The sequence below is a fragment of the Coregonus clupeaformis genome, chromosome 4 (genome assembly GCF_020615455.1).
Source record: "Coregonus clupeaformis isolate EN_2021a chromosome 4, ASM2061545v1, whole genome shotgun sequence".
Lineage (NCBI taxonomy): Eukaryota > Metazoa > Chordata > Actinopteri > Salmoniformes > Salmonidae > Coregonus > Coregonus clupeaformis.
In genome coordinates, this window is record NC_059195.1 from 8,853,956 (window position 1) to 8,870,235 (window position 16,280).

Consider the following 16,280-nt stretch of genomic DNA (forward strand, 5'->3'; position numbering starts at 1 on the left):
ATTTATTACATACGGGGGCGCTGTTCATTTACTTTTGAAGACGTTGCTTTGTTGATACTTTGTACTGTTACCTACAGCGCATGCGCGGGTTACAAAAAATGCTTTTACGTCGTGGAAGAATGACATTCTGATTGATACAGGTTCGTGTATTCACTTTTGCACACAGATGTGAAGTCGGATGTTATAATTGCTGCTTTGACACGTTCACTTAACCTATAACGCACTGCTTTTAGGGAACTGTTTAGAGCAACATTTGAGCTAGCGTCTTATTTAGCCACCTAGCTAGCTAAATAAATAAGTGACTGACGCTAAGTAGCCTACTCTGGCACAGTTATTTAAATGAAAGCTGTTATTCTCGCTGCGGGATATGGAACAAGGTTGCAGAGAGATATTGATAATGACACGAGCGGGAGATTCAAACATCTGGCTGGAATTGCCAAGCCACTGCTTCCTGTGGGGCACTGTGCCTTGATATCTCACTGGGTCCAAGCATTGAGTACCACTGGATGCGTGGACACAGTCTTTGTCATTGTAAGTATCAAAGTACATTAAGAGTATTTTATATGAATTATTTTACTCCACATGTAACTGTGCCTGGCCAACATTTTGAACATTCTCATCAGTTCATTGGAAAGTAAAACCCAATAAATCTTTGAAAATAATTTCAAAATACCTAAATTCATATTTAAAGGACTGAGATTGTTGTGTGGTGATAATGTCAATGATGACTTATTATCTTTTTACCTTAACAGACCAATGCCCTTCACCACAAAGCATTTGAGGAGTGGGCCCTGGAATTCCCTAATGTCAAAGTCCTAAGTGATGGAACAAAGAGCAATGAGGTTCATCAGCTCACATGATTTATAGTACCTTTCCATGAGATAGTGTTGTCTCATGTTGATCAATGTGCATTGTCCCAGTCAAATATGAATTAAACATTTGTACATTTTACCATTTTTATTCCACTAGGACCGTCTTGGTGCCGTCGCCTGTCTTCAGCTAACAGTCAAGCACTTCAAGATCAAAGACCATGTAATAGTTATCGGAGGGTATGTTTGAAAAAGCCTTCACTGATTCAAGGTAGAAAACATTTACTGACACATGCTGAAAGGCTCTTCTTCTCCACACAGAGACACTTTGTTCAAGGAAGAATTCAGTCTCATTAAAGTTAAAGAGAGGTTTTCTGACCTGCAAGCAAAGTGTGAAGACAGCAGTCTGGTTCTTTCCTACCAATGTAAAGATGAGGGTGAGTGAAATGTCAGATTGCGTGCTTTTGAAGTTTTTTTGTCATGTCAGCTGTAGCCCCAAAGAACAAGAACGTCTATTTTGTACACTAAAACCTTTCAAATGTTGCACTAATCACACATTACTTGTTTGAAGTATATCTCTAGCTGGATAACATTTGTGAGCGATTGTCATTACATTATTTGTAATAATATTACATACATACACTGAGTATACCAAACACCTTCCTAATATTGAGTTGTATTTCTGTATTTGCTCCCATAGAGACACAGAAGTATGGTATTTTGGAAGTCGATGAAGACCTTCGGGTGCTCTGTATGAAGGAGAAACCTCTTCCCTCGGAGACAAAATCAAGGAGAGCAGTAAGTGCATACTAACACTTTTCTGTCCCTCCCTACAATATATCCAACCTCAGAATTGTCTTGCTTTGGAACGTTTATAACTGCAACATTAAAGACTAAGTCACAGTAGATAAACCTTTGGTTTATGTTATAAGTGCTCAAACTAAGAGCGAGAAATCTATTTGCTGATAAGCGCAAGAAGCATTTGACTTGCTACTAAACCTCCCAGTTTCCCACAGTGTCTACATTTTCGCCACTTGATAATGTATTCCTTTTTTGCAGTGTCCATGTTTCTACTTGTTTTCCAAGAAAACCCTTCATCTATTGGATGCCTTTCTTGATGAAAATAAGGTAAACAGTTAGTAATTTCCTTAATTTGTGCTGGTAATCCATCACTTGATGTTGATCTAAACTAAAGCAACTGGCTTTTTTCAAAGGAAGCGCCAATCGAAGAAAAGGACGCACCTGGAAACTTTTTGTCATGGCTAATTTCAAGGTACTATTTCAGATTGATGATCAACATTCATGGCTGCAAAAACAATGCATTCTCTAAGCACACATTTCCTTTTCCCACCACAGAAAGCCTGTGTATATTCATCAGATTTCTGGCCGTTTTGATGTGGGAAACCTGCCCTCCTATGTTGAATGTGACCGGTACTTCAGAGAAAATCTTCAAGATGTGAAGTCTTACATGATGTAGTGTGCACAGATGCATGTTTGAGATTGGCAATGTGAAGAAAATGGTAACTTTATTTGTGCCTTGAAGATTAGAAAACATTTTGAAAATGAACATATTCAAAATATATTACAATCAAAATGTGTATTTGTATATTTGTCTGAAATTAAAACATGTCTGTTCATATTTTGGCTCACTGTGACACTAATTAAGAGGATGACTTAGTTTCTTTATGTCAATACAGTGTAAAAAAGAGAACATTCCTGATTAAATGCTATGCTGACCTAAGGTGTGAGGAGTCTCTTGCACTTGTCTGAGGCCTTCTCGTGGCTGTTTTCCATCTTTGCAATGCGGGAACCAAACTGCATGGCTCTCTTAGGCAGTAGAGCAGAGGCCCCCAGACCCAGTTTCTTGGCAGCCAGCCTCAGTAGCAGTTTCTCCCCTACACCTCGAGGCAGGGACAGATCTGCCTTCTCAGACACTGGCAGGGCATTCAGGAAACACACCACATCCTCGTCCAAATAGGGAAACCTATACAAAGCCAACAAAAACATCCAGCATATCACAATTTCTTCAAATACACTATATATATACACACAGAAGTATGTGGACACCCCTTCAAATTAGTGGATTCGGCTATTTCTGCCATACCGGTTGCTGACAGGTGTATAAAATCGAGCACACCGCCATGCAATCTCCATAGACAAACATTGGCAGTAGAATGGCCTTACTGAGGAGCTCAGTGACTTTCAATGTGGCACCATCATAGGATGCCACCTTTCCAACAAGTCAGTCAAATTTCTGCCCTGCTAGAGCTGCCCCGGTCAACTGTTGTTGTGAAGTGGAAGTGTCTAGGAGCAACAACGGCTCAGCCGCGAAGTGGTAGGCCACACAAGCTCACAGAACGGGACCGCCGAGTGCTGAAGCGCGTACAAATCGTCTGTCCTCTGTTGCAACACTCACTACCATGTTCCAAGCTGCCTCTGGAAGCAACGTCAGCACAATAACTGTTTGTCGGGAGCTTCATGAAATGGGTTTCCATGGCCGAGCAGCCGAACACAAGCCTAAGATCACCATGCGCAATGTCAAGCGTCGGCTGGAATGGTGTAAAGCTTGCCGCCATTGGACTCTGGAGCAGTGGAAACGTGTTCTCTGTTGTGATGAATCACGCTTCACCATCTGGCAGTCCGACGGACGAATCTGGGTTTGGCGGATGCCAGGAGCACGCTACCTGCCCAAATGCATAGTGCCAACTGTAAAGTTTGTTGGAGAAGAAATAATGGTCTGGGGCTTTTTCATGGTTCGGGCTAGGCCCCTTAGTTCCAGTGAAGGGAAATCTTAACGCTACAGCATACAATGACATTCTAGACGATTCTGTGCTTCCAACTTTGTGGCAACAGTTTGGGGAAGGCCCTTCCCTGTTTCAGCATGAAACAAAAGTGCACAAAGCGAGGTCCATAAAGAAATGGTTTGTCGAGATCGGTGTGGAACAACTTGACTGGCCTGCAAAGAGCCCTGACCTCAACCCCCTCGAACACCTTTGGGATAAATTGGAATGCCGACTGCGAGCCAGGCCTATCGCCCAACATCAGTGCCCGACCTTACTAATGTTCTTGTGGCTGAATGGAAGCAAGTCCCTGCAGTAATGTTCCAACATCTAGTGGAAAGACTTCCCAGAATAGTGGTGGCTGTTATAGCAGCAAAGAGGGGACCAACTCCATATTTATGCCCATGATTTTGGAATGAGATGTTCGACGAGCAGGTGTCCACATACTTTGTCATGTAGTGTGTTTTTGGTACTGGAAAATCTGCTTGCTTCTAAACAAGGGCCAAAAATGGGCTAACAGTGATGACCGAGACTTGCCTAGCCTCCTTCCCATGGTCTGCTATGATTCTGTCATCTCGACCCAGATTCCTTGTGGAGATTCTGCCCAGCTCCATGGCCAGCTCTTGGACCAGACCCTCTTGCCCAGAGGTCTTGAAGCGGACTCGGTGTCTGGAGTACCCTGCCAGCTGCTCATCAGCTCCAATACCGGTCAAAATCACCTGCAGTCACAGAGCAGTTGAAAATACAATTTACTTGAAAATGCTTCATTTCCAAGGTTGTTAATTTACATACTGTTGGGTCAGATTTATACCACTGCAAAGCTAACACAATTTTCTCAAAAAAGGAGTTAGAATATGAAACTTTATTCACAACTTGTAAATAGCATGTTCCTTATTATTTTACCCATTTGATAATCTACTGTACCTTGGCAGATGAAGTGAACCCCCTCTCTTCGTTGCCTTCTGTGAGGAAGCCGGTTCCTCTCGCCGCAAACCACACAGCACATCCAATGCTGTCATCAAGCACGGTATCCAATGGGTGCACCAGGTGACAGATGCGCTCATGGCGCATTTTCTGCAGCTCCTCCTGAGAAACATTGATTTCAACAAAATTCCATCTTCTCTCTGGGTTCAAGTCCTGAAGCTCTTGCAGGCCTGCTCTGCCAGTGATCCTGTCTGGAACGCCGAAGGGGTTATACACATTGGAATCAGCCACGTCAGTTTTAGAATCCATTGGCTTTGTTTTGTGCTTTTTGCTTTTTTTGGTAGACTCCTTCTGAATTTTTGGTTCCTGCAGTTTGAATGCCACATTCAGAAGGTCGATTGGTTGGTGGGTTGGGATGTGGCGGTCGGCCAGGGCTGCCAGAACCATGGAATCAATCCCTCCTGAGAAAAGGATTGCGATTGCTGCCTCGTTATTGGTCAGTGGTGATGTCACCTGTGTATCAAAGGGAAGACATTGCACACGCCTCCGTACTGCCTCACTGAGTACATCAATGAGACAATTTACCACAGGCTCTCTCTCGCCAGACTTTAGCATCACCTCCAGATCTTCAACTGAGGACTGTGAGCTTGGATCATGTTCTACCTCCTTCAACAACTGAGGGATTGACATGTTCAGTGGGCAAACTGGAGAGGTGAGGGAGAGACCTGAATTGTTCATCATTGCTGAGGTGTAACTAGGGATACCCTCCCACTTAGATTCATGACTAACAGACGATAGATTCTCGCCTGCGTGAACCCATGGATAAACCTCAAAGGTCAAACAGCCAGACTCTGCAAACGCCCTCAGATCAATCCTGTAAACACCAACTGCTGGAACCTCTTGCCACTGTGGTGGTCCGTCAGAGCCAGGGAGACAGGCAGCCACAGACGTCAGAGTCAAAGACTTCTCCTCAGCATCATATTGCCAAAGCAGGCTTCGCCGGCCAAAGAAGTCTCTCCCAAACCAAAGATAGTGTCCAGCCTGTTGGTAATATGTAAAAGCCCAGGGTCCTCTGACATTGGCCAGGACAGACAGGATCTCTGTAGGGCTGTTGCAGGCTGAGAGGTGGTGGGAAAGAACATCAGTGTCATTCTCTTCTGGTCTCAATAACAGTCCTCCAAAAACCTCTCCATTCCACATCAATACATTCCTGTTACTGTCTTGTGCTGGCTGAGGGGCAAGGCAACCTCTCATGTGAAGTACATGAGCAGAGAACAGACACTGGTAGTGGGGATTTGAAGCAGTTTTGGTGATGTTGCAACTGGAGTTAGGCCCTCTTTTCCTTAGGTTTTCATGCACACTCTTCTCCAGCACAAGCTGGGAGGGGGACAAGCTCAGCACACAACAAATACCACACATATTTATAGCAAGTAAGGCCTTATTTGTAGTTCCGTCCCAGATTGAGTAGATTCTACATATCCTTCTTCATGTTGTCCAGTTCCTCTGAGGGAAGAGAAGTTCACATGTAGTGTATCTCTCAAAAAGATGGTTAAGAGAAAACAAAACTTGTACACAAAAATTGTATTCTTACTTTTGCATGAACCAAGAGTCTGCCCTCTGTCTGCCAAGAAGAATATGTTACTGTTGGGCTGTTGAACATAGACCCTCTGAAAGAAATATGCATCAAGATTAGCATTACCTTCACAGAAATTAAACATCTAGGTTTTAATTGTATTAACCACTTCTCACCCTATTTTTCTTCAGATTGGAGAGCTCATCAAACACAATTTTCTGTTCCTTGATCTGCAGAAACATGAAACAATTTCAGTGAAAAAAAACATTGATAATACAGATGAGGTCTAAATGGCAGGTTTACCAGAATCTGGATACAGGAGACGCTCTTTTAAGACCAGGAAGCAGCCATTCACCAGCTTTTCAAGCTTAATAATGTCAAAATACATTTGGTACTTACCAAAGAATGGAGTTTTACTGAGCAACTACCGTCATTACTGCCGTCCCGGTCGGTATGTACTTCCAAAAAAAGGTCGAAATATAAAGTGACATGCAACCGAAAAAGCGACGTCTGGAAATAATCAAAGTATTGTTTTTGAGCAAGTGTGCATGCGCCAAATCCACCTGTTCTGCACCTCCTGCAATGTTGGTAAACTGAATTAAAATACACTACATAAAGCCTATCTAGAAATATACAATCACTAAAAACATACCCTTTATTGTCTACTTAATCTACTTACATGAAATATTATTGCATTTCGTGTAGCGCAGGTGAAACAGATTGATAGGACGTTCATACCAGTGTTGTAGTACTCGAGACCGGTCTAGGTCTCGAGACCACATATTGAGTGTCTCGGTCTTTGTCAGATACATTTGTACTCGGTCTTGACAGTGAGGACTCGTAATTTCTTCCCGAGACCAGCCGAGTAAAAAACAAAGAATTATCAGCTTCCATTCAGTTAGAGTATAAAACCACTTCGCCAGGACAAATATATACACTCCTTTCTTGAAACAATATCTTAACAGACTTTATATCTATTAGACATGTTTGCGCAGTGGCAAACCTATAGGCCTTCAGTGTGTGACAGGTTCGTGATTCTGAAAGGGCAGTGTCATGACGTGACTTTCATTAATATGATGACTGTTATTTATCGAATCAACTAACTATGTTTAATTGTTACTCTATTAAATGAATCATGTAACAATTAACTCATTAGGATTTGGGGCACCATGGAAGAAGTTTGTAGAGTTACCATCTCCAAAATTAATTAATTCTCCTTTACCTATCAATATGTATAAAACAGTCAAGGTAATAATCATTACATCTTATCAGTCTCATTCTGAACGGTCGTAGACTTCTTGGATCTGCACGAACCCCAGCTTTACTTAAGATTCAGCACTACACAAATTGGCTAAATAATTTATTTACTAGCTAACTAAATAATAACTCAGAATAACATACACACTTAATACATGAGAAAAAGTCCCTAGCGGACTAACAATTACATGACTGCTTGGTTACCAAAAGAGGGAGGGGTAGAGAGAGACAGAGAGACACTTATCGTTGATACATTTGGAAACTACCCTCAAAGTAATCATAATACTTTGCTCACGAACCACCGCCCGTTTGGAGTAAGAAATCATGAATGTATTTACGTGTGGATGTCTTTGTTCGTCGTCTATCTCTGTTGACCCAAGCCCTCTTGGAAAGGAGGTTTTGGCTGGGTCTTCGCTCAGCTCACTTGTAAGGCTTTGATTGTCCTGTGGGTGTAAGGCTCTGATTGTCCACAAGAGGCCACAATGTATTTGGTCCTCTGTAGCTCAGCTGGTAGAGCACGGCGCTTGTAACGACAGGGTAGTGGGTTCGATCCCCAGGACCACCCATACACAAAAATGTATGCACGCATGACTGTAAGTCGCTTTGGATAAAAGCGTCTGCTAAATGGCATATTATTATTATTTATTCTTAGTTGTCCTGGCTTGTATTGGAATGTTTTCTCAGAACAGACACTTAGATGTACCAGTGATTGAGGGGAGCTTTCTTCTTCCCACCTCGTGGGGTTAGTCAGAGTTTGAGCCACTTTACATGCACAGCTGCAGCCTGGCAATGTTCGGGTCTAGTCTGGGAGTTGATCTTCTTCACCTCGTGTTGGGGTTCAACGTTCCAACCATTTTCAGACGTGTAGACCACCATCTCACATCTTTCTGATGTGAATTTGTCTTTCAAGCATTTATGCACTCTTGGTAAAAGGGGCGTTACTACTTGCTGATTGTCAATACAATCAAACTACCAAGGGCAATGATCACAAGTCAGTCACAACATACCTAATAGGCTAGCGTATCTATTTATGTAGCAAGCTAAAAACATGGAGCCTAACGTTAGCTAGATAGCTACTAGGAGGATGTCGCGTCATGCCATTGGAGGAGTGGGTGAGTGACTGACTTTTTCCCCTCATATGGTTTTTCGGTGGCTATACACAGTTAGAGATGCAGGTGTCATTTGGTTAGCTAGCAAGAACTTGAACGACTGTTATCCAGTTAACATATCTCTTGCGTTCGCAAATTCACTCTGGCTATCTACTTCGATTTCAGAGCACTCATCTGAGTGTGCCAGAGCGCAGAACTGATGAATTTACGAACTCGCAACACCCGCTGAATTTGACCGGTGTCAGTAAACGAAGGCAAAAAAGGTAAGTTAGTCAAGAACGCTCTAGATAACATGTAAACAGCCTAACCAGCGCTGCTACGGTGAGTAAAATGGTCAGAGTGAAGTGTTCTCTCATTTGTGTCTGGAACTAGCTAGCTAGCTAGCAAGCTAGTCAACTTTAGCCAGTTAGCTTGGGTGCTTGGTTGGGACAAGCATCCATTGGCAGGCAAGCTGCAGAAGGATGAGGATGCTACAATTCGGTTATCAGTGCAATTTTGATGGCCAACTAGCTGAAAAAGTTTGAGAGGGTTTATGTTCCTTCGTTAGATTTTTATCTCATCTTGCTCTGGCTAGCATTAGTTGTTGATCTTGTTGTTGATGTGCATAACTGAGGGAGAGAGAGCCTACCTTTTCATGGTTGTTTGATCAATAGGACTGTCAAGTTTCAAAATGTTAGAGGACTCCCGTGGTGTTTACATACACTACATGTCAAAAAGTATGTGGACACCAGCTTGTCGGAGTGGTACCCATATGGAGTTGGTCCCCATTTCGCCGCTATAACAGCCTCCACTCTTCTGGGAAGGCTTTCCACTAGATGTTGAAACATTGCTGTGGGGACTTCCATTTAGCCACAAGAGCATTAGTGAGGTCGGGCACTGATGTTGGGCGAATAGGCCTGGCTCTTAGTCAGCGTTCCAATTCATCCTGAAGGTGTTCGATGGGGTTGAGGTCAGGGCTCTGTGCAGGCCAGTCAAGTTCTTCCACACCGATCTCGACAAACCAATTCTATATGGACCTTGCTTTGTGCACGGGGGCATTGTCATGCTGAAACATGAAAGGGCCTTCCCCAAACTGTTGCCACAAAGTTGGAAGCACAGAATTGTCTAGAATGTCATTGTATGCTGTAGCATTAAAAGATTTCCCTTCAGTGGAACTAAGGGGCCAACCCGAACCATGAAAAACACCGGCAGACCATTATTCCTCCAATGCATTCGGACAGGTAGCATTCTCCTGGCATCCGCCAAATCCAAATTTGTTCGTCAGACTGCCAGATGGTGAAGCGTGATTCATCAGTTTCCACTGCTCCAGAGTCCAATGGCGGCGAGCTTTACACCACTCCAGCCGACACTTGGCATTGCGCATGGTGATCTTAGGCTTGTGTGTGGCTGCTCAGCCATGGAAACCGATTTCATAAAGCTCTCAACGAACAGTTCTTGTGTTGACGTTGCTTTCAGAGGCAGTTTGGAATGCGGTAGTGAGTTTTGCAACCGAGGACAGATGATTTTTACGCGCTTCAGCAATCGGCGGTCCCGCTCTGTGAGCTTGTGTGGCCTACCACGTCGGGTTTGAGCCGTTGTTGCTCCTAGACGTTTCCACTTCACAATAACAGCACTTACAGTTGACCGGTGCAGCTCTAGCAGGGCAGAAATTTGACGAACTGACTTGTTGGAAAGGTGGCATCCTATGACGGTGCCACGTTGAAAGTCACTGAGCTCTTCAGTAAGGCCATTCTAATGCCAATGTTTGTCTATGGAGATTGCATGGCTGTATGCTCAATTTTATACACCTGTCAGCAATGGGTGTGGCTGAAATATCAAAATCCACTAATTTGAAGGGGTGTCCACATACTTTTGTATATATAGTGTATTTGTAGAAATCCATTCAGGTGTATTTTGTGGTTTTTGGCAAATGCATTGTAATGTCCTACAGTCACGCTGTTGCAACTGCCTGTAAACACACAATCAAGTTCAAAGTGAATGATGGCAGGCCTGTGTGGAAAATGGCTTGTTTGTATAAAGGCATACTGTAGTTCTGATTGGCTGTACCGCACCGGTCTGTGTAGACTCTGGTCCTGGACAAGACAGATGTTTTTATTAGGTTTTATTTACTGCAGTGTCTAATTGTCCAAACGCACGGCCGCTTTCCCACTCTATATTGCACAAATACCTTGGCATCCGTAATTCACAAACATTCTAAGAATTGAAAACATGTAAATGACCATATCTAAGTGGTCGCTTGTCAGAAAATGTTCTTCCTGGGGGTGTATATGAACAGATCAGATTTAATGTTGCTAAAATGCTGTCAGTTCCACTTTAAATGTAACAATGTTTCACACACACAAGTTATTTTCAAAGAGATGGCTAACAGCAAGCGCGCTGCAATAACAAACACAGTTCCACTCACCAGATGTTGAACGTTATTCTTGAAAAGGGAGAAGCTAACAATTGAGCAACAACATCCTCTTTAATAACACCTGCTGCAGCCGCTGCAAACAAGCCGACAACAAAAGCTAGCTAGCTAGACCGTGGGAAAACTACTGCTCGCTATGCGCAGTGACCTGTTGGCCTTCAAGAAGGCAGAAGTTTCCATACTTTTTGTAAAAACAGTCCCACCCATTAAGTCAAAAAGTGATTGGTTGATTCCACGGTCACTCCAAAATGTTGCCCTAATACAGTTGAATGGCAGATGCCTTTATCTAGCTTCTTATGGCCTAACCAATGGCTGACTTAGCTAGCTAGATTTATCTCCCCAGAGACCAGCAAAGAAAAATCCTGGTTGGATCATTTTCTCTTCAGTGTTAACCCTTTCCTTTTCTAAAAATGTAAGAGATTAAATTAGAACGTCATTGAAAATAATAATATCATTATCATTTATAAATCCTTAGCCCTTCTCTGAAGGCATAGAAGGCCCAATGTTCCCCACTGTGTTTGTGTTAGTAATAATCTGTAGAGTTGCTCTATTTTCCCTCAGCATGCATTTTTTCACTATTCTGAATGTCTAAAGAATCCATATGTTGTTCTGAAATATGAACTCAGAAATACTGGACATTTTGAACTCTTATTATGGTGGTGATTTGACAAAATTACAATCATGGTCTTGAATTGGACTCACATTTTTCTGGTCTCTGTCTTGACTCTGTCTCTGACCCCTTGTCCCCCTCCCTGTCTTGGTCTTGACTTGCTCCAGTCTTGAATCCGTCTTGCTTTAAGTGGTCTCGTACACAACACTGGTTCATACACTGTTATAGATGATCAAATCAATGACCTTGCCTGCTGCTGGATAAGCCAACCTGTGGGTGGCAGCAGAGGGGAAGAGGCGAAGCGAGAGGTTTCACTCTCGCCACAATCTATTCAAAATAAACCCAATGCGTTTCTATTGCCTTAATTTGGACCTAAGCTTGTCGCATGCCTTTGGGACAACAACTACCATTCTTAGGGCGGAGACATGAGCATCTCGTCGTTATACACAGATCTCTGTTGGCATTAACGAGGTGCAGCACAGGTGGATTTGGCGCATGCACACTTGCTCAAAAATAATACTTCGATTGTTTCCAGACAAGGCATTTTTTCCGGTTGCATGTAACTAATTATTTAGACCTTTCTTGGAAGTACTTACCGACTGGGATGGCAGTAATGACAATAGCCTAGTTTCTCAGCGAAACTCCATTCCTTCGGAAGTACCGAACGTATTTTGACATTAAGCTTGAAATGCTGGTGAATGGCAAGTTGAATGGCTGCTTCCAGGGCTTAAAGGAAAACGTCTCCTGTAAACCAAGAATCTGGTTCAAACAGCAGGCTGCCGTGACCATGACACCATGGAGCCGGCGTAAAATACGGCTCGGAAAACGTACCTCAATCCAGGGATGGGAGAGGGCGCTGTACTACTAATTATCCAAAATGATACATCGAGAATATTGAAATACTTCTAGTTTTTAATTAAATTGCCGTTTTCTTCAGCATGCTAGGATAGTTAATGCAACTCATTGTATTCGACAACGCTTCAGGTAGCTACACTAGGTCGAAAAGCTACTCGCCCCAACGCTAGGCGTCACATTTTCATGGAATACAATGGTCTGCTATAGCATTAGCTAGCTTAGCATGCTGACGAAAACGGAAGTTTAATTTAAAATAGCAGTATCCCAATCTTCTCGACTCGCCATTCATTATTTCGGGATAATTAGGAGTACAGAAACATATTTCATCTCTGAATTGAGGTACGTTTTCCCAGCCATATACCGCACCGGGGTCTGGCTGTCCACATTCTGGCATTGCACCGTTCCGACTAACCCATTCATAGACGCTAACTACATTTAGCGCCTATTGACGATAGTATCTTAAGGCTTGTTAACAGCTGTAAACGTTAATACGCATCGCTTCCGGTACTGTTTTGGAAACATTACGAACATATTTCATATAAGCTAGAAATCATTTTCAAAAAACAAAAAGGTTCAATTACTACACACCTTTATAGGGTTAGGGTTCCCACACGGCCATATTTCCATGTTAGGGCGCTTGTTTACAGAAAGCAGACAGAAGACAAGAGTCGACTACCTGTGCTAATTAGCTATCGGCATCTGATGTATATAAACCCTGGATTGATTTAGATTACATTTAGATTTTAGTCCAAAAAAAAACATTTTTTCTATTTTTTCTGAATTTTTATTATAATATATATTATATATTTTTTTTTTTTGCTGATGCTATGTATTGGCCAATGAGAGGCTTTGAAGCCACCGGTCAGCCATATTAGCACTTCCCAGAAGAACCAGTCCTCCATAGGAATGAATGGTTTCTACAGTATTTCAATGAAATGTTTCAAGGACGAAATTACAATATTTAAGTAGCTTCTTGTAAATTATACTTAAGGAAAAAACATAAAAATAATAATAAAGTTTAGCTCACGTAATATAATTTAAAAGTATGCATTAAGGTGTCTGTAATATAATAAACTTGGCAAAAACAAATGTAGACATTAATAAATGCAGTTCTATTGCGAAATATTTTTTTTTACAATGGTGGGTGAGTGCCAAGATGGAGGCGCGGTGGCTTCAAAACAGCGCCCCCTGTCGGTCATCTACTGTAAACATGAATCATTACTCCGAACATCTGTGTGTAAACATTAGATGGATGCCACAAAGGTGTTGTCATTGAAAAATATTTTTTGTCTGCAACTGTGTTAACCGGTTAAAACAGTGTATATTTAGCATTTGTGGGATTATTTTGATGTGATATTAAAGTATACTGAAAAATATATACAGTACCAGTCAAAAGTTGGGACATCTACTAATTCAAGGGTTTCTTTATTTTTACTATTTTCTACATTGTAGAATACTAGAAGACATTAAACCTATGAAATAACACATATGGAATCATGTAGTAACCAAAAAAAAGTGTTAAACAAATCAAAATATATTTAAGATTTTAGATTCTTCAAAGTAGCCACCCTTTGCCTTGACAGCTTTGCACACTCTTGGCATTCTCTCAACCAACTTCATGAGGAATGCTTTTCCAACAGTCTTGAAGGAGTTCCCACATATGCTGAGCACTTGTTGGTTGCTTTTCCTTCACTCTGCGGTCCAACTCATCCCAAACCATCTCAATTGGGTTGAGGTCGGGTGATTGTGGAGGCCAGGTCATCTGATGCAGCGCTCCATCACTCTCTTTCTTGGTCAAATAGCCCTTACACAGCCTGGTGTGTTTTGGGTCATTGTCCTGTTGAAAAACAAATGATAGTCCCACTAAGCACAAACCAGATGGGAAGGTGTATCGCTGCAGAATGCTGTGGTAGCCATGCTGGTGAAGTGTGCCTTGAATTCTAAATAAATCACAGAGTGTCACCAGCAAAGCACCCCCACACCATCACACCTCCTCCATGCTTCACGGTGGGAACCACACATGCGGAGATCATCCGTTCACCTACTCTGCGTCTCACAAAGACACAGTGGTTGGAACCAAAAATCTGAAATGTGGACTCAGACCAAAAGGACTGGTCTAATGTCCATTACTCGTGTTTCTTGGCCCAAGCAAGTCTCTTCTTCTTATTGGTGTCCTTTAGTAGTGGTTTCTTTGCAGTGACTGTTGATGTTCACAGGACTCTCCAAATGTTATGTTGAACAAGCATCACGGATGAAGGACGGGGAGGAAAACAGACAGCTTCTCTCGACCACACTTTCACCAAATCATCCAATATTTGCTTCACGGACAAATGTTGGCGTCTTCTAAAATAAATACAGAAATCATTTTGTTTCTAATGGTTTTTTAAATGCTAAATGTGAGTAATCTAGCAGGTCTATAATGTATTGTTTTGGAATGTTTTAAATATTTTCTGTCACAAGTCACTTGGATTATTTTGTTGCCTTTTTAAATGTTTGCAAAATTATGAATTGTTACTTTGTAGATGAAACAGCCTCATTAGTTTTAGGCTAGACTATGATCTGTAAATGTCGACTACACTTTTTTTGGGGGAGTGAAATTACCACTTTCTAATAGTTTTTTGCTACTGTCTATTGAGGAAGTGGGCCATATGGAATATATTGGAGAAAGGGAGAATTAATTAGTAATCACTTTATGGATGTATAAACGGAGGGCATCCGTAAAAGACATGGACAACGTCAGGGAATAAGCTGGTAAATGTAGAGTGTGTCAATGACAAAAGAAACGGTGCAGATAAATAACATTCCTTAGGATAACATTAGATATTAGATACATATGTTAGCAGGACGGGGCTAGCAAGCTGTTTTCAAAACATTGGACCAACTTCAGCACTGAGATCTCAGCTTACTAGACAGCAAAACCAACCAAATATACACCTTACCAAACATTCATTTTGTAAACTAATGTTAGCTTCAACATAAGTACATCGACCGATTTCTCTGTAAAACAACGTTAGATCTAGTCTATGATATTAGCCAGAAGGTTCTGATGCTAGCAACCAGTCAAGTCTATGGAAGAGGCTAGCTAGCTACCATCAGCTTTGTAGTGCTAATAACTACTATGTTGAAACACTCGTTTAAATTTCAATGAATTTCTCACAAGTGCATTACTGTAGCTTTTAAATTCAGTGAATATAATTTAGTAATTTTAACGAATTTAAATCATATTTAACGAGATCTTCTCCCTGTTGGCAATGCCTGACGCACCGGAAACGGCTCCCCCGGTATGAAGACGGTTTGGAACGTTCGAGCGTGGAACGTGCATCGAGGGATTTGAGTCGATTCACGTTTAGAAGGAGTATTTGGCTGCCAGAGCCAATTCACCTCTAAACTGAACATGTTAGGTCCTTGGACTATAAGGAGTCACGTTTGGCTCATTTAGTCCATGAAATTCCTACTAGAGAGAATACATGAACGAAAGTCGGATTCTGACTAGCTGGCTATCTGCTCATTTTCAAGCCAACAATCCGGCATTATCTAACGTTACCTTTTTGTTTAATTCCTCCTTCATCGTAGACTCTCCCTCAGCAACGTTTTCGTTCCCTCGCAGGTTCTTTGCAGACATTTTGATAAGGTAGATAATACCTTATTTATTAGCTAGCACTATCAGAGACAAACAACATTGTACGCAAGAGACATCAATGAGGGCTGAGTACTTCTTCTATGATATCATAGCGGTCCGCAAACACACGTTTAAGGTGCATGTCGCCACCTACTGTGCTGGAGTGTGCGATCAATCATTACATTTACATTTACGTCATTTAGCAGACGCTCTTATCCAGAGCGACTTACAAATTGGTGCATTCACCTTATAGCCAGTGGGATAACCACTTTACAATGTATGTTTTTGTTTGTTTTTTGTTGGGGGTGTGGGGTGGGGTAAGGGGGGGTTAGAA

General features: G+C 42.0%; 3 protein-coding genes across 3 annotated transcripts; 1 reads left to right on the forward strand and 2 right to left on the reverse strand.

Moving 5' to 3' along the window:
- Positions 1-92: 92 nt before the first annotated feature.
- Positions 93-2,448, forward strand: zgc:136439 (uncharacterized protein LOC678627 homolog). Its single transcript, XM_041864194.1, has 8 exons — positions 93-531; positions 753-842; positions 970-1,049; positions 1,131-1,246; positions 1,510-1,607; positions 1,869-1,937; positions 2,024-2,082; positions 2,166-2,448. The coding sequence occupies exons 1-8, from the start codon at positions 340-342 to the stop codon at positions 2,284-2,286; spliced, it is 825 nt and encodes a 274-aa protein (XP_041720128.1). The 5' UTR covers positions 93-339; the 3' UTR covers positions 2,287-2,448.
- asnsd1 (asparagine synthetase domain containing 1) lies at positions 2,319-5,932 on the reverse strand. Its single transcript, XM_041864183.1, has 3 exons — positions 4,514-5,932; positions 4,127-4,308; positions 2,319-2,793 (listed from the first exon to the last, which is right to left on the reverse strand). Exons 1-3 carry the CDS (start codon positions 5,930-5,932, stop codon positions 2,547-2,549), a joined length of 1,848 nt encoding a protein of 615 aa, XP_041720117.1. The 3' UTR covers positions 2,319-2,546.
- On the reverse strand, positions 5,925-16,072 carry LOC121551506 (ASNSD1 upstream open reading frame protein-like). The gene is made up of 4 exons (XM_041864204.2): positions 15,872-16,072; positions 6,263-6,316; positions 6,105-6,180; positions 5,925-6,016 (listed from the first exon to the last, which is right to left on the reverse strand). The coding sequence occupies exons 1-4, from the start codon at positions 15,947-15,949 to the stop codon at positions 5,985-5,987; spliced, it is 240 nt and encodes a 79-aa protein (XP_041720138.1). The 5' UTR covers positions 15,950-16,072; the 3' UTR covers positions 5,925-5,984.
- Positions 16,073-16,280: the final 208 nt, after the last annotated feature.